Genomic DNA, 23,808 nt, shown 5'->3' on the forward strand with positions numbered 1-23,808 from the left:
CTTACTCTCTAGTAGTCAGCTTGCATCCAAAGGCGGATGAGAAGATGACGTCTCCTTTCCAGTTCACAACAATGGTGGGATTGTTGGGGGGTCAAGGAAGACAAGGTGCAGTTTATGAATACATCTTCGAGTCCATTAGAGGGCAATGGAAGGAGATGAGAAACCCTAGTTTCTCAAGTGATCAGAAATGGTAAGTTTCCAGTAAGGTTGGAGTCATAGGAAGAAATTGTGGTGGTCATGCATCGCTGGTCTTGGACTATTGGTGCTCTGGTGGCCTCAAGATGGATTCGAACAAAAAGGAAGCACTGGTGGTGTTCTGGGTTCAGCTTCCTAATCTTCCCATGCATATCTGGAACGAATACATATTCAAAGGAATAGCCATGGCGCTGAATGGAAAATATGTAGGAGAAGATCACTGCACGAAGATTTGGGGGAAAACTTGGCTTTGCATGAATAGGGGGTGGAGGTTTCTATCAACTTTCTTCCAGTTCTGGCAGTGAAAAAAAGAGTGGATGAGAAGATAACTCTGCTTCAAGAAGTCCTCTACGAGTCCAAATCACTAATTGTCAGGGTTGTAGAGCTATGACCCACATATATTCATCATGCAAGACCAACTTAAGGGAGAGCAAAAAGGAGAAAACAATTTTAGATTCTTGGGTCATAGTTAAAATGGCTGTGAGAGAACACCAAGGAAAGAAGAAGCCCTCTAAATTTGTAATGCTTCCCTAGGAATGTCTATCAACCTTTAGGAAGTGAAAGACCTAACCATTTGGGCACAACAAAAAAGAAGGAAACAGAAAGGAGCCAGAGAAGGGGATCCTAGTGAAGGAACCAAGGGAATCGAGTAGCATCAGCACAAGAGCTGCCTCTCTATAGTGTGAAACAAGTAGACAACTCCCTATATCTTTCTTCAATCCTTTTGCTTCCATAGTGAATAATAAAACTATGATGAACCCCAACAGAGTTCTCCTTCTCAGCTAGTAAAGTTGGGACATGGAGAAGAAAGGGCGAGGAGAAGATGAGAGCCTGAAAGCATGACAATCGGGCTCTAAGAATAGGGACAAACAAAAGCAAGCCTAAGGTGGAAGCTAGAATTCGGGCAAGGGTAGATGTGCAATGCAACCTCCTCTCTGATAAAAATCAAAATTGGGACTTGGTTGATGGGTGGACCCTAGTAGGAACAAAATGAGGACAGACTTAGGAAAGATAGTGGGCAGACTCCTGAGGAACCGAAAGAGAAGAAAAACAACATGGACGCGGGTTGGCCAGGGTTAGAAGAGGTGGGAGTGGGCATTGCATAACAAACTGGATAATGTAGACTATCTATTGGAATGTGAGCAGAGCAGTAGGGGCAACAGCTTAAAAGGACCTGTTGAACTTGATTCAGAATGAAAAGCCCCCATGTGTGTTCATGTTGGACAAGCAATCAAAAAGTGTGGTATTGAGCAATCTGGCTTTTATAGATGTGGTAAGTTTGACACCAAAGCAAATGAAGACTTAAGTACAGGACATGCGATAGTACTATGCCTCTGCAATAGCTGATCCTTGCAGGCAGTGAATTGGGATAAATCCAATTGGTGCCTGCAAGGGTATTTCTTGGTTAAAGCAACCAACAAAAATATCAAAATGAGCAGCCTATCTTCTAAACTGCTTTTGGCAATGCAATGAAGATTTTGCTGAATTGGAAAGGATATTGGGAATTAACACTCATGCCTACTATTGTTATGGAGGACTTCAATGCACTGTGAGCTTCCCATAATAATATAGAAAGGGTCCTCAATGTGTGGTCTTGTGTTGGCTTCAACCAGTTCATCAAAAACTTTGAGCTGCATGAAATCCAAGATACCTCTAGCAGTTTCACATGGTCTAACCATTTACTAGTGGACAAAATATTCTGTAAACTAGACTGGGCATTCGCTAATAAGGAATAGGGTAAAGGTAGTGGATCCTCCTGCTCTCTTGAGTCTAAGACCTGACCTTCCTCTGACCACAAAGAACAAGAAGCTCAGGGCATTGTTACACTGGCAGGTTCCATTTTGTCAAACATCATTAGAGTATAATGAAGCCAGCGGCATAGTGGGTGCTACATGCTAAGAATGTTGTGCAAGCTAGTAGCAATTAGAATCAAGCGTAAGGAATGAAACTGTAGCTAGTTCAGGCACATTAAAGATCGCATTTATGCCTTACATGGGAAAGTAGAAGAAGTTCAAAGAGCTAATAAAGTGAGAGAGATAGTCAGATTGGAAGAGGAAGTGGAGATTAGGAAATTCTTGAACCTGGAGCTATTAAGGGAGTAGATCATGTGGAAAAATAAATCCAAAGTCAGATGGCTCTATGAAGGGGATAAAAACATGAGGTTCTTCCAAGCCATAGCCAAGAGAAGAAGAGCTTGTAACCATATCAGCTTGATGAAGACAGATGGAACCAATTATGACAGCAATTCTAGTATTCTATAGGAGGCCACATCCTACTTCGAAAAGTTTTTCAATGAATACAAGGCATTTGGACAGCTACTGAGCAATATAAAGGTTGGCCCTACAGTCTCAAATGTAGAAAATGAAGTTCTTCTCTACTCTGTAATTAAAGAAGTGCACAGAGCAGTTATGAGTCTAGGGGGTCTGATGGATTCTTCAGCTATTTCTATGTTGGAAATGATATATGATAGTCTAGTAAGATGATAGCTACTTTCTTTTAGTTTGATAAGTTAGTGAATAGCATTAACAAGGCGAACACCATGCTCATTTCAAAAAAAATTTAAGTGTGGAACGCATTCAAGATCATCACCCCATAGCATTGTGCCATAGCATACTCAAGATTATCTCCAAAACAATGGTTTCTAGAATGCAGCAAATCATTATCAAGCTTCTTGGGCATTCTCAGGGAGCATTTCTTGAGAACAGGCAAATCCACGATCATTTAATGTTAGCAAATGAAATGGTAGATACTCTATCCATGAGCAAAAAGGAGTCTCTTTGTATCAAGCTAGATTTGTTCAAGGCCTATAACAGGGTTCTTGGTCTTCCCTCAGGGCCGGTGTGGAGAAGCTAGGATTTCACAGGAAGTGGATTAGGTTAGTTATTGTGTCACCAATACTTCCAATGCCATTGTCATTAGTAGCTTTGAGGGCATAAGCTTTGGAAGCAGCAGGGTTTCCGACAAGGGGATCCACTGTCCCCCTACTTGTACATTCTCACCATGGATTCACTAAAGGATTCAAAGCGAAGTGCGATCAGGATGAAATCCTTGTTCCAGCTCCATCTAAAAAGCTTCTATTGATAGTCTCTTTTGTTTGATTAGGATGTGCTATTGTTTAGTAAGGCATCTAAAAGATCTTTAAAAAGAATTGTCATCATCATAAAGGAAATGCAAAAGAAAGCAGGTGTTAACACCCCAAATTTTCTCATCTACTTTCTAGTGGCAATTTTGAAATTTTACAAAATATTTTAGGCAAAATTAAAAGCAATGTGCTTGGATGCATACCCAATCCAATATTAGAGAAAAGTCTAGGGATCAATCGCAGTCTCAATTCTAAACCCACTTGGAGGTTTGAATTGCAGATCAAATGCCCCACTGAATTTGAAGATTTCAAATTCAAGTTCCATTACAGCTAAGATAGAGCTCTAAAATCAATGTGGATCAAAGCCAATGAGCTAAGTTAGAATTTCAATTTCAACTCGCAATTTGGATTTGTTATCCTTATCCAAGCTAAGTTAAATCTTTAACTCAGTCAATTTCTCCAACAATGGAATTATGCACTAAATGTCTATATCAATTCTAGATCACAAAAAAACCTTAATTCAAGTTGTCTCAAGTCAATTTACATAATTTAGAGTATGTGATTATCTGATCCAACTCAAACAAGTTGAAAGAACTTGAGTTATTAGAAAGTTGAATCATACTATATGAAAAATAATCAAATTGGCGTACACTCTCGTCAAAAAGTGTGTTCAAAATGAGATTCAAACTAGAATTAGATAAACTCTGTTATAGAATGAAAATCAAACTTGGAGTCTAGTCAAAGCCACGATGGACTTTGACTGAGCTTTGACTTACCTAGCTCGTGGGTGCAGGCTAGGTAGGTCCACTGAATTTCAAAATCTTCAGAGATTTTAATTCTCTTGCATGTCATCCAATCCAGGAATTTCTAAGGTGGAAATTAGAATTTTTCTTAGGAGGATTAAACTCCAACTAGGAAATTGATTAAAGAGAACTTAAAATTAATTCTCTTTTCCTAAAATGGTTTCATTAAAAAATGAGGCCAATTCAATTAGAGAGAGCCCATCTGGGCATGTCTCTCTCTCTCTCTTCTTTTTGAAAATTATTTTAACTGATTCTAATTAAGAACCAAATGGTCTAAAAACAAAACAATTGAACCCATTTGGGTGTACTTCTCTTCTCATTTTTCAAAATCATTTTAAATGATTTTAATAAAGCTCAAAACCAGGTTAATTAAGCTGGTATTGTTTTGAAAAATATGTAACAGAAAGCCAGCTTCCCTTTTGACGTAGCTTTCTTCTCACACCGTTTTACATGATTTCAAAAACAAAACCAGCTCAGTTAAAACTTGATGTTTTCCAAAATTGAAATAAAAAGGAACCCATTCGGGCGTGCTTTGTTTTCTTTCAAAACATTTTGAAAGATCTCAAATTAAAACACAAAACAGCTTAGTTAAATCTGATCTATTTTGACAAGATAAAACAAAAAAACAAAAAAAAATGAATAGCAGCCCAAATGGGTGTGCGCTCCTTTTCTCTCTTTTGAGAAAGCTCTTGAATGCTTTCAACTAGAATTGGAAGCTAACTTAACTAAATTAGCTGTCTTTTTTTTTTACAAAAAGAGGTAAATGTTAAAATGATCCATATTATGATGGATCACTGAATGGAAGAGAGAGGCTGCCCAACTGGGTGCAGCCTCCCAATCCCCCTCCCTTTTCTTGGTGAGGAGATTGACAAATCAATCTCCATAACCGTACGGTTTGGTCCCCAAACTGAAGGGACCAAGTTCGAAGAAGAGCATCAATGCCCCGCCAAAAAGCTCTATAAAAGCCCACCCACCCACCAACAAAATCGCAGCTCCCTTGGACACGCCTCCAGCTACTTCTCCATCAACGCATCCCACTTGCTGCTGCAACTCTAGTCGACGCCTTCAATTGAGTTTCCTCAGCTTGCCACAAGTAGGTAACCAACCAGCAACTCACCTACTACTGCTTCTCCAGCAAACGCAGCTCATCAGCCTGCGTTCACCTATAACAAACGCAGCTCAGCTGCTAGATCAATCTCCAGCAGATGTAGCCAGATGTTGTGTCCATCTTCAGCTGACGTTCATCAGCCTACGTCTAAATACAATAAACGTAGCTCAGCTGCCGTGTCATCAGCCCAGCAGCTCATCTGCTGCTGCCATCTTCAACAAACACAAAATCGGCTGCATCCCTTTTCAGCAGAAGCAACCAGTTGCATCTATCCTCAACAAATGTAGATTCAGCTTGCGTCCAGCCTCAACCAACACAGCTCTAGCTTGCCTTCTTCTTCAGCAAACCTAGGTTAAGCCTGCATTGTTCGTCTTTAATTAGCTGCTCCAACTAGATGCTCTTCAATTAGGCTCGAGCTTAGCAGTCCCGAGCCAAACTCCATTACGTGGACGCCTCCTATAACAGCAGCTTTCCTGCCTTCCGCCAAGGTTAGTGGCCATTACTAATCGATTTATAATCCAGCTCTTGAGTCATTGGACAAGAGCATACGCTGCTCCCTAGCAGCTCAGCCTTGCTACCTCTCATATCAACCTTATCAAGTAGCTGCAGGTTCCTTGCTCCCACTCAAGCGACAACAACTTTGCTCCTTGCCCATGCTCGGACCAGCAGCTTCTTCACAAGCAATGACAACAAGAATCTTGATGTCCTCCATCCGAAAAAATAGCCTTGCTGTCCTGAAATAGCAGTTTCCTGCTATTCAAGCTCCAACCAGCAGGTCCCTACTGCTTCAGACCAGCAGCTCTTTTGTTGTCCTCAAGCTCAGACCAGCAGCCCTGCTGCTTCTAAACCAAGCTCACAGTGAGAAATCCTAAAATAGGATGAGAGATGCTTGGCTCAATCATGTGATGTTGATATCTTTCTTTCCTATTTCATGTGAATGCAGTGCGTGAGAGAGGGATGTGAGATGAATGAATGGGATTCATATTCTGAAAATGTCAATCAATACAATATCTAACCTATCCATTCCAATTCATTAAGAATCGGACTCTCTCAAACAGGAAGTGTAGTCCACCTTGCAAGCAGCTAAATCAATCATAATGAGCATGTTTTAAGACATTATTTGTTCAAAACATGTATTTCTGAAATTTTCAGAGAACTTTATAATTTTCAAAAGTGGTCTACCGAAATCTATATATATATATATAGAGAGAGAGAGAGAGAGAGAGAGAGACATACAGACAAAGAGGGAGTTCCCAAATCAGCCATCCAAATAACAGAGGAGACTGCGCAAATTCATTGCTTCACAAAGGAACCAGACCCTTTCAAAACAAGATTAAGGTCAATTTCAAAAGAGAACAATTTATCTCTTCTAAAGCTCTAAAACCATTAAAAAAAATCTGAAAATCCAGATTTCAAACAATCAAACTCATGCTCTTTTCAAACTCAAAAGAGGGTTTGAATTAGCCGGCCAATTACTTGGGAACAACCCCTAAGTTTGTCAAATGGTTCAAAGTATCCAAATCCAACTTTGGGCAACATCAGTTTTCTGCAATATTACAGAAGTGAATGTTATTTTTTAGTATAGAAGTGGACTAACTTTCAACCAAAATCTCAATCTAAGCAAAGCTGAAATCTAAATCCTATAAACCAGCAAGGTGCAGCATGCTAAATCGGTCGGATTTTCCAAAATCATTATCAAAATCGTGACTTGATTCAAGACTATCCAAAGAGTCTTAGAACTCTACTAATCATTTTGAGACAAAAAATTCAAACTCCTAAGTGCAAATAATTTGATTTCAAAGATCAAGTCAAGCTCACTGACTATGCATTAGAGTTCATTCTTGGTCCAAAAATCAAGAATGAATCTAGAAGTCATCTAATGTTGCAATTTCCCAAAACCAGCCCATGTGTCAGTAAATGAAATCAAGCTATAGTCCTATAGATAAAGAAATAAGAGAGTGAAGCGTGAATGGTGTATATAGTTTGCTTTCTCAAAGCATGCATTCACCCACTAGATAAGCACACAAATTATCCAATTAATGAGATATAAGTCAACCAATTCGTAGTTGCTATCATGACCAAATCATATTGCAATGAAGATCTGGATGTTTCACTTATCTCAAAGTGAAAATAAAAATCAATTCAACTCCACAATGATTTCGAAAATTTAAAATTTTCAAATCCAGGATCTCCCAAAAGAGAATTTCATCTAAAGTTCTAAAAAATTAATACTTCAAAATTCGCAATTTACCTTTCATTTCAAACGTCAAGAGAAGTTTAAAATCCAGCAATGCTATCAATTTTCAAAAGAAAATCAATTTCAAATTCTCAAATTGGTTTATAGACTGAACCTTCAAATTATTTCCACAGGCTCTTTCAACTAGCATATTTTCAAAATTCAATCCCAATTCTGAGAACCAATAGTCTTGATTCAAATCAATGGAACTCCAAATTTTCAATGGAATTCAAAATAAACTTCAAATCGAATCCAATTACTGCAAGTATGTAGAAGGGTTGTCAATTATTATTTGAAAAGTGTTAGACATTGGCCGGATTACCCATGTTAAAGGTGGCAAGAATGGACAAACCTCATATTGATGAGCGGATTCTCTTTTTTCAAAATCTTCCAAACCAAACAAATCAGATTTCTACTGCTTTGTGTGGCCCCCTGTTTGTGGGAAAAGTAAAAAATAAGGGTTGGAGGTCAACAAAAATATAACGGCAATGGTTCTCTTCAATGTGGCCTAAAGTAGACAAAATGCCATGGCGAGTGTCACAGATTGGAAGATAGAGAGCATTTAGGTGAACTAATCAGCGGTCCTGCTGTTTGTGGGAAAATTAGTTGAGAACTTGTACATTCCATTGCTTGACAAGTTTGACAAAATAAATGAGTGTGGAAAAGTAATCTCCAGTCTTATGTAGAACATTTATGTTTAATTAACATAACATTGCTTGCTAAAATGGGCTCAAGACCCAACTATAAAAGATGTCACTTGGTGTCTTAGAATGGCCTATGCATGACAAGGGATAAACGATCAATAAGGCTGAAACCTCTGGGCAAGATAAATCGGGCCTTGCTGGCTAGCAAAGTGTGTAAAATTTTCAACACTACTATTGAAGAATTGGTTGATGAAAATACCTTGAACCTGCTTCAAGAGGTATAGTGTAGCTGGTCGAGCTAGAGACTTGTAAAAAACAGGTGTTTAGTTCAATTTCCATAGACGCTATGTTCCTGTCTTAAAACGGTAAAGCATGGCATCCAAGTTGAAGGGTGTCCCGTTCTATCACTGACACCGACACAGCCCAAGGTCCCGAAGGCAAAGAGAATAGGGAGGCCTTCGGACCCTCTCGCTCACCCAAAAATACCTTGAACCTAATACTAGTTTATGAACTTTAAAAGTGACCATAGAAAGGGCTTGGAATTGAGAGTCTTCAGTACTTGGAGCTGGATAGTGGGAAACGGGAACTCGGAAGTGGCAGATTGGTAATGGAGATACAGTCAAATTTTAGACACTATATATATATATATATATATATATATATATATATATATGCTTTTTGTCAATAAAAAGATGGGACCTAACTCTCCCCACATTCCTACTGAAAGTCAGCAAGCGCAGGAAATATTTTCAGCTTTTTGTACTTATTTCGTATATTCTCAAACACAAATATAGCCACCTCACTTATGGGCATTTGGGCGCGCTTGCCATGAAGCAACTAAAAGCAGACACATTGAGTAACAAGTGTCAAATGTCTTCAATCCTGGAGGCTTATGCATTTTCAAGTAAACGAAAATAATAACGAATGAAGGTTTCACAGGAAAAAAAGAAATATATAAATCAAAATTAACTTAAGAAACCATTTCAAATTGCCAAAAATTATTTAGTTCTCTCAAATGAACATGTTGGCAAACTCCATCAGCCTCGGATCATTCTCAACTAAGCTTTACAGTCGACCATCTCTTTTGTAGCTAAAACCAACTTCTGGGGCTGTGAGAGAGACAGCGAGGCAGAAAGAGACCAAATTATTGTTAGGCAAACAATATAGTCATGCAAATGAAAAATAACAAGGCCGTTATAAACTCTAATTAATAGAATCAACTATGAGATATATAGTTTCCAATTTTAGGCATAAAGTGTTCAGAACAGGTGAAAAAAACTAAATATTTCTCTTTAGTCTAAACACATAAACCTGGTCATGCAAAAATGTCGGCATAACTAATTATAGCTTGAACGTAGGAAACAATAGACAGGAACTGTATATATCATTTTGAAAAAATAATTTTTTTACAAGCCAGTTTAAGCTCAAGCAAGTTTGAGCCTCCAAAGACCAAGCTTGAAGAGACCAATCTCAGTTCAGGAATAAAGTGTTCAGAACAGGTGAAAAAAACTAAATATTTCTCTTTAGTCTAAACACAAAAACCTGGTCATGCAAAAATGTCTGCATAACTAATTATAGCTTGAACGTAGGAAACAATAGACAGGAACTGTATATCATTTTGAAAAAATATTTTTTTTACAAGCCGGTTTAAGCTCAATTTCGTTTTAGCCTCAAAAGACCAAGCTTGAAGAGACCAATCTCAGTTTGCTTATCAGCCCTACCATCAACACCCTCATCAAAATGTCTCGACCTATATGCCTAGATTAGGTTCAGAACTGACCATATCGCAGTAATTTGCGTACACATTAAAAAAAACCCAATTTGCAAAATGACTAGGTTTGCAAAAGAAAAGAAAGTTTCCTGTACAAAACTCATAATTGTTCTTCCAAAAATCATCTCAATCGAAAGAAATACTACTTCACCAAGACCACTTCGAGACACTAATGATACAAGGTAATATCATACAAATGTCCATAGTTGGGAAAAATAAGATGGTAAACTTGGAGGTAATTTGGCTCAGGAACTTACAGCAGCTAGTTCCTTCTCATGTTTTGGTATGAAAGCAGTGTCAACGTTGCCTGCTTTAAAGTCCTGCAGTTAAATTCCACCAGTAAGGTGAGGGAAGAGAGAACTGGCATTCTAGGAAACTGATACAAGACCATCTCCTTTAAATCATTCAAATAATTAGCTTCCTTGCGGTTCTTAAATACTAATACATGAAAACAAGGAGGAAAAAATTTGCACCTCTATGTCAAGAATGAGCTTATGGTAATCAATAGTTGTTGGAACCCCTGTATAAGAGAAATAGGAGGATCAAGGGGATTGCATCAAAGTAAAAATAATCTTGTCAGCTGAATTAGGAACAGGCATCTTAATTAACAATTACATTGTCAAACGCACAGTAAATAGAACATGATTAGGAATTGACAGCTGGAACACATGATTTTCTAACCTTTTAATGAATCAACATGATTGAAGACAGCACATGGATGTGGCAATAACATCGGAAATAAAATACAAAAAAAAGATTCATATTTCAGATGCCAAAAGTTGAATGTAAGGGTTGCCGTCTTAAAAATGCAAAGTCATCGAAAAACTGGTGCAGTAAGCACCTCCTGTATGCAAGATGTTCATGCATCTCTTTTGGGGTGGCACTAACAACACTTGTCCTAAATTCATTATATAGTAGAAATATACCCATATTCATGTTACTTGAAACTACATTTTCTTGGAATGGTCATGACTGATGAATATATTTCAAGTTGAGTTAGTGAATTTAAGATAACAAAAAATACCATTTAATAACTTCTTCATGTATTCAAAGTATTCTCTGTTGATGTCTTTAGCTGTATTCAGCCAGCTATAGTTGTGTTTCCAGATGTATCTAAATTAGTATCCCTTTTCAATAAACTGAAGGCAGAGATACTGCCACAAGTTTAGGTTTATTATGAAATATTTTTAACAAGTAGGTGCATTTGCTGCAAATTGTTTCAAAAGCTTAGGTTCTTTACCTATACTTGTGCAAGGAGCAGGCTAGTAATTTTCAGACTTGCAGGAAGGAAACTAATGGGCCTAAGTTACCATGGAGAAAGGTCAATTGTGCTCTTCAACAATATTGAAAACGTAGGTGTATGTTTGAGAATTATCCTTTATCTTTGTATTAATATTATTTCTGGTACGATTTTATAATCTTCTAGACATGGTCCCTTCTTCAGTTTTACTGAAAAATCTCGGCCATCGACATAATACATTGTCTTACAACTATTCACGTTGGTCTTGCTTGAAAGTTGAAACACGGACAGTATGATATATTCTATTAAGCAACACATACATATTATATGCATTAAAATTTTTCACTGTTTTCCTACTTTGCTTTCCTGAAATGTATAACTAATTATAGTTAAAAACTCTTCACAACATGATATGTTATGTTTTCACGGATCTGCATCACACATTCATGTGGACTACACTTTCAAACTTTAAGACGTTAAGTCAAACTGTTGCTACTATGACAAATTATAAATGCACACATTTTAAAGGATAATGAAAATCTGAACCGTATGAATGGATGCATTCAGTAATACTGAGATTTACTATTCGTTTGCTTTAAAAACTTTTCAACTGAAGATGTGACTGAAAAAATATATATATGCAGTGGACTGCCAGTTTGAGTGTGTGTATCAAGAAAAAAAAACAACAGAATGATCAGAAGAAGCACGCTATAAGAGTGAGAAAACCAAATAAATCTGGCTATTTAATGGAATAATAGAGGCAGAACTTATTGGACACTTCTAGATCCTATGCCACCATACTAAAACAGTTAATGTTGATGATCAAGTTATGGTCCTCCAAACGTATCTGACATGACAAATGTGTTTTAACCTGTTATCACTGTGTCTTCAAGGGCCCTTTTCATCCTTGCTATCGCCTTCTCTCTTGTTGGCGCCCAGACAATGAGCTGAAAAACAGCAATGGGAGGCTTTCAAATTCCATCAAGGCATAATTTTGGCCGATTATCACTTGCTAGCTACACAACACTACACTTTAAGGAAACGGCCAAAATGTACCTTTCCTAGAAGAGAATCATAACTGGGAGGAACCACATAATCAGGATAAATATGACTGTCCATTCTCACGAATGGCCCTCCAGATGGTAGGTATGATGTTATCCTTCCTGTTGGCAATGACAAATAACAGATATACGAAGTTACAGATCAAAGACAAAACATATCTCTGAAATATCAGCCAATTCATTAAAAACATTGAGATGCATAGACAAGCATCATAATTAAGGCCTTTCCATTCCTAAGTCAATCTGCATGGAAGTCTATTATGAAAAGGGAACCACAGTACTATCTTCCTTGCAAGTCATAAAAGAACCATGGACTGTCCTTTCCACAGTCCAAAATATTATGGAAAGAACAACAACGATAATTATCTATTTCACCCATAGGACCATGAAATCAATATACTTTTCATGATTGTTGATGCTTGATAGAAACCAAATAGTGTCATTGAAATAGCACATCAATTTCAAAGATATGCAGGAAGTGCTACTTATACTAGCAAATTACGGTTTCAAGCAAGAACAACAATTTGATCATTTAGAAGCTGAAAGTAACACAATATTTTAACATTGGTACGAAAGGTACTTTTGATAGCCAATAATAAGAAATATCAAGTAAAATTTTGCAATACAAGCAGTTCTAAGGTCCAAGGCAAACTCTTCTTCCAGTTGTGAAGGTTAATAATTTTTCGGAGCGATTATTTTGGAGAAAAGGGAACTTCCAGGAAAAAGGGTATGCGGCCTTTTAGAATCCTTAGAACCTTTTACTGCCCCCGACAGAACTAACGATGAAGTTATCAAACTAATGCCTAAAGCAGCCTGAATCTTTTCACTACCTGATGCAAATACCATTCTTCATGGTGCCAAGAAGAAAAATCATAATCAGTCACAAAATCAGTGAGAGTAGAGTGGATTCCAATGTACAGGAAAATTTTACCCAAGTCCAATCAGCTACAGTGACCAATCGCTGACAAATCCAGGTCCTAACGGGATTAGCAAGTTGTCAAAAATAAATCCTACTTAAAAGTGGGTGATTGTGGCTTGGCTGGCATACTAGATTTAGACTATTGCAGTTAACATGTGTAGTAAGATTTGACATTTAGAAGCATGGACCAGTTGAAAACAAATAAGCACCAGAAGACAGGCTTTTACTGGAAAAGACACACCAGTAAAAGAAACTGAAATTGTTGATAAATGCTGACAAGAATAATAAATTAACTTGGATATAAACTTGTGGTTGCTAGTGGCAACAAGGTCATGAGTCTGTGCAAGCCAAACTCCCCAAAATCCCAAACTTAGCAGATGGAAATTTGCATGAAATCACTAGCAACTATAGCATCTACAAACAGATCACGACAAGCTGTCAGCCAATAGAAACAAAGCTCATACCAGGCCCAGGACGAAATCCTTTGAAAGCATCCTCTGCATTGATGCGGCATTCTATGGAATGTCCCCTGAGTACAATATCTTCCTGCATATGACAAAGGATTCAAATTATGCAATAAAAAACAGCTTTTGGGTGCACCAATTAAAGAATATTAGCTTGCTCTTCTTCAATACCTGCTTATATTGAAGCTTTTCCCCAAGAGCAACACGAATCTGTTCCTCAATTAGATCGGTGGAGGAGATCATTTCTGTAACTGGATGTTCAACCTATGTACATGGAAGTAAAACAATTCTTCACCAAAAGAAGAAAAAGCATAAGGACACGGATTGTGAAGCAACAGTCAGCATGTAAAGGCACCTGAATCCGAGTGTTCATTTCCATGAAATAAAATGAACCCCTCTCATCCAGGAGAAATTCAATTGTCCCTACACCAATATAACCTATAGATGCAGCTGCCGCAACGGCAGCATCACCCATTGCCTTCCTTAATTCTGGGGTCAGCGCAGGAGAGGGAGCTTCTTCTAGAAGCTTTTGGTTCCGCCTCTGTCATGATTATAACAAAGCAATAAAATGAATTAAAGCCAAAGACTATACTACTACTGGAAAATAAGATGATGCAAAAGAAAAAGCTCTCTTGGCTAATCAAAGGATATAAACTGAAAGAGGGAGGAATAAAAGTGACCATACACGAAATAACATAATTTCACTAAGTGCAGCATGAAACACAGCTGTCATTAACTAAATGACCAGAGATTGGTGTCTAAATGAAAAAGCAGCCTTTCAATCATGTTTTAGCCCATTCCTTTATTGGATACTCTGCGGGCAAAGCGACAAGACACCAAATAATAAAACAGGATAAAGTGAGGTCCCATCATTCATGGTGCCCCTAAGAAGTGTGTAATGTGGATGACAAAAAGGAAAAGAGAAAGTCACAAGGCAAAAAAAATTAACTAAAAAAAAGAAGCATGTCTAAGATAATCTCTGAGTAGGACTATAGGCATTGCAAGCAACTTGTCATTGAAACAAATTCTTTTTGATGGCATATGTTCAGATACAGACAATAACATATGTAAGACTAGTTATTTAGATGGGAAAAAATGACAGATTTGGACATTATCTAGGGCACCTTACTTTTTTCTTATTAAAACAAAATTACGTGGAGATTAACTTATGCCAACCTGAATACTACAATCACGCTCTCCAAAATGAACAACATTGCCATATTTGTCTGCCAGAACCTGTAAACAAGAGCAAGGAGTAACAAATTGTTAAAGGCTGGCAATGATAAACCCTACTTGTCGCTTTAAACAACAACATTGTCGCTTTATGCAACTTTAAATTAACTGAATCTGATTTTGCCAGAAATTAACTGAATCTGATAAATGACAGGGAACTACTTAATGTGCATCAGTTAAGTATACAGGATCAATCAGAACTTGCCTGGAACTCAATGTGTCTTGGATTTTTTATGTACTTCTCCAAGTAAACTCCATCATTACCAAATGCAGCAGCTGCCTCACTTTTTGCTTGCTGTAACATGAGAGATCCCCTTCAAAAAACAAATCTAAAACCTCATGTTTAAAGACCTTGACCTACTGTATTTCAGAAAGAAGCATCAACAAATAGAAATGAAAAGCCAGCAATGACAATAAAGAGAACATTTCATCAGAATTTCATTAAGCTCCAACTTCAACAGGGAAGTAACTGTGAATTGACAAAAGAAATTTCATAATAATATGTAGCCTTCTGATGGCCAAGAATTCCTGATCCAAAAAAATTCAGGGAAATGGATCACACACAAGGGAGGAAATAACATAGTCCCTTGAAGCAACAAAAGGCAAAATAAGTTGTGTATTATAGATTCAACTGCAATATAAGAGCCTCTCCAAGGATAGACAAAGCCACAACCTGGCAAAAAAACATCGACTTCAACAGACTCTCAACAACCATTCTGGACAATGAGCCAAAGATTACTTTCTTAAAAATAAAAGACTTTTCATCTTTCATCTGTCGATCACTGCCATAGGAAGATCCTAATTTCAAAATACAGTTAATATCAGCTTTTATTTCCTTGTTGTCTTCCCTCCCTTTGCCTTACCCTCATATTTCAATATCATAAACGACAACAAATTGTTGCTTTTAATAGGATAGACATTATGCACCTATTACCAACATGCACAATATACTCAGAAATCATTGTGAAATCTATAAATTTGGACCATGACACAAGACTTACGGCTACACCTACAGGATAAACAGCAGTGGACAATACAGATCCACAAGCAACAGTTCCCAATAATCAAAAACATACCTAATTTTGACAGAGAGGCACTCATACATATGAACTAAGAGACAACTAGCAGTCTATTGTCTATAAAAAAAAAAGGATTGAAAATTGTTTTCAGAATACACAATTTGCATCCAAGTGGTTTGAAGGTGCATGCATGGAATAATTATCACAAACAGAATATAGATATTCTCATAACCCATGCACATGAAATCATCAGAAATAAAACCAGACAAGTTTCATGGTGTACCTGTAACAGCTTAACAAACTCTTCAGGTTCATTAGCCAAACGCATTCCACGTCCACCCCCACCAGCGGTTGCCTTGGAAGCATAAGTAGCCCAGGTTCAAAACAGATCCAGAACAATGAAGTGTGATCATTTAAAGCAATTGAACTTATTGTAACAAACTGGTTGATTAATTCATATTTTCAAGATTTAAACCTCAAAAGGTATTTATGGGTTTTGGGATTATTTCATAAAATTAGTTTCAGCAAGACCACGTGAATCCTAGGCATACATGCCAATGTCTATCAAAATACAGGCACTTGAAAACAACTATTCAACCATAAACACAGCCAGTGTAGAGCAGTGTTATTAAGTGTATATGCATGAAAGCATGATACGCATGAATCACCATGCATCAAGCCTTTCAACGTGCTAAAAAGCATTGGTGAGGCACACATTACCTGATGCACACACCTCACTGGGATGAGGCATTCACATCACTTTGATAACATGACGCACAAGCACCACTGAGCATTAGAAACGTTTTTTTATTGGTTTTTAAAAGCATATTGAAAACAATTTTTTTATTAACAGGATTTTTAGTTATCATTTTTTACTTCATTAAGGAAAAAGGGTTTCCTACCCCTTTTTCCATGTTACAGGCACCCTACATCACATGGGTGTGGGATCTAGTACAGGTGTCGGATGCGGCAAGTTCCAAAAAAAAATTGGGGGCAAGTGCAACGGATATATATATATGTGTGTGTGTGTGTGTGTGTGTGTGTGTGTGTGTGTGTGGAAGTAACTAAAACATTAATGGGTTCACGTGTTTGACTTTGCATTCATTCAAAATTCTAAATTTTATTAAATAAAATAATAAAAGGATGAGAGGCCTTGTTGTCTTTCTTAAAGGAGGACAGTCAACAGTCTTAGATGTCCTTTAACAAAGACACCCAGGCCTGTTGTACCAGGCGTATAACCTTCATTAAAAATATACAAAATGTAGACCGATAAAATTTGATGTCCTTTAAAAAGGATGTCAGGTTTCTTGTCCTTTGAAAAGACTTCCCCCTTAAAAGAGAGAGAGAGAGAGGGAGGGAAAAAGGAAAAGAAAGAGGAATAAGTGAGAAAAGGGGGAAAGAGAGAGAAGAGGAAAAAAAGAAGAGAAAAAGATGGGAGAAGAAAAAAGGAAAAAAAAAAGGGTGCGTCAGCATCATCTGACTCAGTTTGACTGTGCTATCTCTGGGTAAATCCAACCCCCCCCCTGGCGCACCCATATGAACACAGGTGCAACGCCATTTTTGGCGTGTCTATGTGACTTAGCCGGCATCGGTGGCCCTCTCTCTCTGGCACCCCTCTCCCTCTATTTGGCGAACACATCAATAAATCTCACCACCAGCCGGCAATAGGAATTCGATCAGCTTCTCAGTCCTCTTTCTATCTCACCCTCTATCTCGGTCTGTCCCTCAGTCTATTGCTTCTAGTTTCTCTTTTGGTTTGTGTGTTTGAATTGTTTTGACTTTCAGCTTCCTTTATATTCCTATTGCTGAAGGGAGAGCAAGGTTGTTGGTAGCTGAGGTGAGTTTTGGATGCACCTGTCATTCTTTTTCATTTTGGTTATTTTCTATTTATCTTGAGCATGGATCACCGATATGAAGTTTTCACTTTCCCAATAGCGCTTAATTTTATCTCATATTGCCAGTTATGTAAAAAAGTAGTGTGGTAAATCCCCTTCTGCCATAAATGTTCCATGTGAAAACAAAGGGTGGAAAACAGAGAAATTAAAATAAAACATTAAAAACAGAAAAGCTTTAATTAGCCAGAAGTATGAAGAAAAACAACAAGGCAGCCATCATTTTTATTGAGTCTAATTTTGTGGAGTAGCAAATATCTCTTTACTTTATATATGTCGGCAATCATCTGATCTGTAAAGTACTGTAGGAAAAAAACCCAACCAGAAATTTCCTTCTTTTCTTAAACTTATTTGAAGCATTGTCAGTCCAAAGAGGATAATCTCAGCTGATTGTCTTTCTATTTTTCTGTCCATGCTACTCTTAGAGCAAATAACATCTCTCTGGTTCTGATTTACAATTTGTCAGTGTGCAACTTTCTGAATTTTTACTACAGAATTTCGTCTGGTAAGGTTTTAATAATCATTTCTGGTCAACGGCATGAAGGGAGTTCCCTTTGGAGGAAAAGCATCTGCAAAGTTTCCATGGCACAAATCCATGCGATAAATATATGTGAAATTGGGATTTGCTAAAATTAATAAATTATAATATTTTCACTTTTGCCACTCATTAGCAATTGGTTCTTACTGAAAGTGAATATTGGAGTCACTAGTTCCAAAATATCTGTCTCTTGCTCAGCACCTAAGTAACATGGGTACGGGTATGGTTTGGGTACGGGTACGGAAATAAGGGTACAGCCACGACAATTTTGAAAAATGTGGGTAGGGGGGTACGGCAGGATATATATGTATATATGCAAAATAACACAAAAAAATCAAAACGAAAGAAACATTTTAGTAAACAAGTGATATAAATAAAAACATTATATATTAATGAACAATAACTCTAAGAATAGAATGAAAAGTAAGGTGGAAAAATTAAATCAAAGTAAAATTAAGTAGTTTGAATATAAAGGTACTCAAGTGCATCCAAATACCCATTTTGGGTACGGGTACGGTGACACGGGTGCGTGGACCTTACTGAAGTACCTATGTGACTTAGCTCAGCACGAACTAGACATACCAAAGAACCAACTTTTTGGAACCACAACTTCTTCATACTAGGCTCTGATAGTAAACATAGAGTACTGATAGAATACAAACAAATGAAGCGCAGACAAAGAAAAACTATCAGGAACTATGTTGCTGTCCAAACTCCTTATTCAACATGTTTTGTTATACATATAGCTGCTTACTGTATATCTTTATGAGCATGCTCACCTATGTTGAGAATTCGATGAAGAATGGCTAACAAACCACCACACTGCATGGAGATTACATGGATCGAATAATTGAATATTATTATTTTCTTGTTCACTTGCCCAAAGAATATTGCTATTGCTAAAAAGACAGAAATTGTAAAAAAGAGAAGCCGTTTTCCACTTATCAGCTTTGCCTTATCATTGAGATATAGGTATCAGTTAATGATCATGGTTTGCATGCATCTAAAAGGAAACCCACCATGTTAATGGAACTTAGTTCTTACAAGGGAACTTGAAGTTGATTCATTTCTTTCCCGTTTTCTTTCTGCATTTATCACTTCATAGGCTGAGCTTTGCTACGCCTTATTGCATTTAACAACATCAGAATAGAGTAGTTGTATTATTCTCCGTTGAACATCTTCATGGAACCAATGAAAATTTTAGATGAATGTGTGCCAGTGATGCAACTAAATTACTCCTGAGAACAAAATGACACAGAGAGCACCTTATGTCGATTTTTCAATGCAAATCTTAGTATTCCTCTCCCTTTGGTTCATTTATATTTATATTTTTATTTTGCTTTATTTTAAATAATATACAGTATATCGAAGTAAATTAAAGCATGTATACAACTTGGTTATGAAGATCAGCACCTAGAAGTTTTAAACAATTTGTTTTGCTATACTGGCCAATACCAGCAAAGTCAAACACTGAAAATGGATTGTAGGAGACCACAAGGATAAAGAAAGTAATGGCACCTTAATCATAACTGGGAAACCAATCTCATGAGCTATCTTAAGAGCTTCCTCTGTTGACTGCAGAGAAAATAGTGTCAAGGCAAGTGCATGTGAATCCTAAGGAAATGAAGGATAAAGATAATAAAATGCTTAAAAGGCACCACAAGTACCTGTATCAAGCCATCGCTTCCAGGGACAGTAGGAACCCCAGCTTTTTTCATTGTTTCTCTGGCAGTTGACTTATCACCCATCACACGGATGCTGTCTGGCTGCAAAGGATCTCATCAGGTGTCATTAATGAACTACATGGATTCAAAAATTTAAGGAAGAAACCACATGGGTAAATCATGGGTGCTTCCACAGTTCTCTGGAAGCATGTGTAGATGCAATTTGTATATAGGAGTCTAATGTATGCAAATTTACATTTATCAATCAAGCCTTCAATTATTTACAATGTATCCTTATCTTCAGAAAGAACTACTATAGTGTAGCTAAAATAACATGAAACTACAAATCTGATATCCTATCATCCAAGAAACAATAAGGTGAAATATATCATTTACAAAGAGTTAATTTTATTTAAGATAAAGCTGTGATATAATAATAGGCTATTTTATTACTTTGAATGAGAGATAAAATTCTGCTAGATGTTGGATGACTGTAGTTAAGTTACCCAAATATTGGCAGGTAGGGGCTTATTTTCAGTAACTTGCATTCCCCTCTCAAAAACAGTTTAAACTTCAGATATACCTTTCTAATGCAATACTCACATTTGGTCCAATGAAATTGAGCCCATGCTCTCGACATATATCAACGAAGGTAGCGTTTTCAGCAAGGAAACCATATCCAGGATGCAACATAGTACAGTCACGGCTCACAGCAGCAGATAAAACATTTGGAATGTACAGATACCTAGCAAAACAATGTAAGTCTTAAATTATCAATGGCATAACAGAAAGAGAAAGCTTAAAGAAGGTGAAGAACATTAACACTTTCATTTTAAAACAATCAAATATTTCACATCAGAGAATGCTGGAGAAGACTCCTGCTTCCCATGTTAGACAACCATAGACAGAATTTACATGGTGATGATTATAACGTTAGCAAAATGTTTTTATCTTCACTTGATTAGCTGCACTAAAAGTCTCAAACCTCCGGCTAAAAGAGAAGTTAGTGAAATATTAAGCAAAGAATTGAGGGGCCAAAATCAAGGAAACATCAACAGCAGAAATTCAATATGACAGCAAATTAATGGGATGAGTATTAATGAAATATGAGAGGTGAGTCCAGAGACCCATAATGCACTACAAAATCCAACAAGCACTTATCAGTAACAAGCATGTTGGAGTAGCGAACTTTGGATATGTCATTCAATACCGACATGCTTGGAGATATGAATCTCCAAGTCCAAAGACTCTTTGAATATCCACTTCTCACATCTATGCTGAAATCTATCCAACTTTCGAGACCAAAGTAAGCAACTGACAGCTTCTTGTCATTGCACATCCTCTTTTCTGTAAATAACAAAGACGCCAAACTGCCACAAACTTCAGGACAGACTCCTTAAGGGACAAGAGTCCTCTTAGCTATTTTAAAATTTAAAAAATATATGACTGCAACCATTGGTTCTACTAAAAATTCAAGAAAGCCCTGGAGAAAAAGGTGTATTTACCATACAGAAGCTTAAAAAGGAGAGGAGGAGTGAGAAAGAAGGAGCTGGGGTGAGGGAGAGATCTCACGATTGACTGCTTGGTGCCTCTCCAATGCAGACAGCTTCATCTGCAAGACGCACATGAAGGGCGTCCTGATCAATGGTAGAGTGGACAGCAACACATGGTATTCCCATCTCATGAGCTGTTCGAATAACGCGAACTGCAATTTCACCTCTATTTGCAACAAGAATCTTTTCATTCCGGCATACAGCACTAAGTGCTCCTCCAGCTTTCTTAAGTTTTCTACCATTGTAGATATGCCTAAGAAAGCTAACACGATTACTTTGCAGAGAATTACAAAAAGAGATGCCAGTCATTATTCCTCCTCTCCCAAGAAGATCCTATAAATCATAAAATGGAAACAGCTTAATCACATCATAATCCACATTAACCTAATATTGGAAAACTTAATAGAACTTGCTCAGATGAAAAGGCACACAACTCAAAGTAAAAAAATCTCACGTGAAATCCATAATTTTATTTTTTAAACGAAAGCTCCAAATTTAGGGAAAAAATATACATAGTCAAAAGAATAACACATATAGTTTCATGGTTACTTTCTGCTAGAAACCACAAAACAAGGACATTCAAACTTCATTTCTTCCAACTTAAAAAGACAAGAAATATAAAAAAGTTAGAGCTCCTAACTACATTCCAAGAGCATTAAATGATTTTAAGCAGGATTAAGATAAAAGGAGTTCCTTTCAAAGGTTTCAAATGAAATGTAGATTCACAGCCAAAATTAGATTTCATAGTGCAGGCTCCCCAGAGATAATGAATAAAGGAAACAAACAAAAAATCAAAAAACATATAACTGCCTAAAACCGGATCCCTTTAACCAGAAAAGAGTAAGTCAAAAAGAATGCCGACTAAATATGCATTGAGGCTTGGTGACCCTAGTCAAATAGATAGAACAGTCATTTCATCAGATGGCTCTCTCACAACTCCAACACAGACCTATGGTATCTTGAGATGCGCATGGTCACTTCTAATTACAAACTTACGCCCAACAAACAAGAAGAGGGGAAAAATAACATAAAAGCACAAGGTAGTAGCATTTACTCAAAAAGTCATTCTCAGAAGGAAAAGCAACATTTTTAGTAGTTATAACAAACAAATGAGCTTGAACACTCCACCAAGCTCAACCCGTAGCTTTCTTCACCAATCGCAAACATAACCTATCACGTCTGTTTAGACTAAACCCATAAATCAACCAGAAAATCTCTTTGAATCCAATAAAAACACGCACAAAGACAACTTATTTTGACAAAGAAAATAATGCCAAGAAAAGCAACTAGACACAAATTAAAGCAAGAATGACCAAACTCCATCAATTTTCGGACACTCTTAACTGTTAAAAAGGAGACCCACTAAATGTACTGATATGGCAAAGAAAAAATGAAAATGAAGATTTACATACAAAAAAAGCACGGAAGCCATAACTGTTTGTTAAAAACAAAAACAAAAAACTTACGGAACTCGCGAAGACGGATTTGCAGAGAAGGACGGCGTCCATTGCAAAGAGTACTCGATACTCGACAAACCTGAAGTAATTAAGGATTAAATCAGGGAAATGAATGCAAAAAACAAAACAAAAATTCGCTTAAGCCGCGGAATCGCGCATCTAGAAGACATTCTAGTTTGCATTACTCCAACGGAACATGAGAAACATTATGGGTTTCGCAAGAACATACCAGGTAAAACTAAGAAGAGAAAGAAAACGACACAAGGAACACAATGGAGGTCGCTCGGAGGAGCAGATCGAAGCGGATGCGACCAGATGCTAAAGAGGGAGTAACGAAGATGGTGTACGGACAGCGGCGATGCTACCGAGGAGGCCGGTTGCAGATCGACAGCTCCGCCCCAAGCATTTATTTGGAAGAAGCGTGATTTTGCTTGCTCTTGAGGATGTTACACGAATAAATACAGCCCATCACAAGGGAGATGAACACGTGCCTTGACAATTGTAGTTTCATCCAAAGTGCCACCACTTTGCCTGATTTCAAAAAAATACCTCAATGCTTGAAACTTTTAATTTTTTTATGTTTGTCTCCACATGCTACTTTGAAATGACCAAAATACCCCTTATGGTTAAATGAAAGACCCTTCCTCTTATAAGGATAAAAAGATAAATTTAAAACTCTCCATCATGTAAAATTACCAAGTACGGCTTTATTGACTCCTAATATTTTAAAAAATGCGTATGAGTTTTTTTTTTTTTTTTTTTTACCCATTCCCACCTTATTTTGATTAAGTTTACCCACTTCCCCTGATTGCTCATCTGTCCGATTCAATTCAAAAGTTGGTTTTGATAACATTTGTCTGCTATCATAAACAACATTTACCCTTGCTTGTTGTCATGGGTGGGCTCGATTTTAACTACTATTAACTAAG

General features: G+C 37.2%; 1 protein-coding gene across 1 annotated transcript; it reads right to left on the minus strand.

Annotated features, from left to right (window-relative positions):
- Positions 1-8,939: 8,939 nt before the first annotated feature.
- On the minus strand, positions 8,940-23,296 carry LOC116267858 (biotin carboxylase 1, chloroplastic). The gene is made up of 17 exons (XM_031649796.2): positions 23,109-23,296; positions 22,889-22,958; positions 21,442-21,755; positions 20,473-20,614; positions 19,873-19,971; positions 19,724-19,780; positions 16,059-16,130; positions 14,962-15,051; positions 14,700-14,759; positions 13,879-14,064; positions 13,695-13,787; positions 13,524-13,605; positions 12,136-12,242; positions 11,951-12,026; positions 10,313-10,359; positions 10,097-10,159; positions 8,940-9,177 (listed from the first exon to the last, which is right to left on the minus strand). The coding sequence occupies exons 2-17, from the start codon at positions 22,928-22,930 to the stop codon at positions 9,127-9,129; spliced, it is 1,581 nt and encodes a 526-aa protein (XP_031505656.1). The 5' UTR covers positions 22,931-22,958; positions 23,109-23,296; the 3' UTR covers positions 8,940-9,126.
- Between the last annotated feature and the right edge of the window lie 512 nt (positions 23,297-23,808).

This window comes from Nymphaea colorata, unplaced genomic scaffold, assembly GCF_008831285.2.
Source record: "Nymphaea colorata isolate Beijing-Zhang1983 unplaced genomic scaffold, ASM883128v2 scaffold0001, whole genome shotgun sequence".
Classification (NCBI taxonomy): Eukaryota; Viridiplantae; Streptophyta; class Magnoliopsida; order Nymphaeales; family Nymphaeaceae; genus Nymphaea; species Nymphaea colorata.

Excerpts from the sequence above, each read along its gene's own strand:
- LOC116267858 (XM_031649796.2), bottom strand. The coding sequence starts at position 22,930 with ATGGACGCCGTCCTTCTCTGCAAATCCGTCTTCGCGAGTTCC. Across the intron at positions 20,615-21,441 it reads GAGGCACCAAGCAGTCAATC|GTATCTGTACATTCCAAATG; the intron begins GTGAGATCTCTC and ends TTGTTTTGCTAG. Across the intron at positions 10,360-11,950 it reads TGAAGACACAGTGATAACAG|GGGTTCCAACAACTATTGAT; the intron begins GTTAAAACACAT and ends TCTCTTATACAG.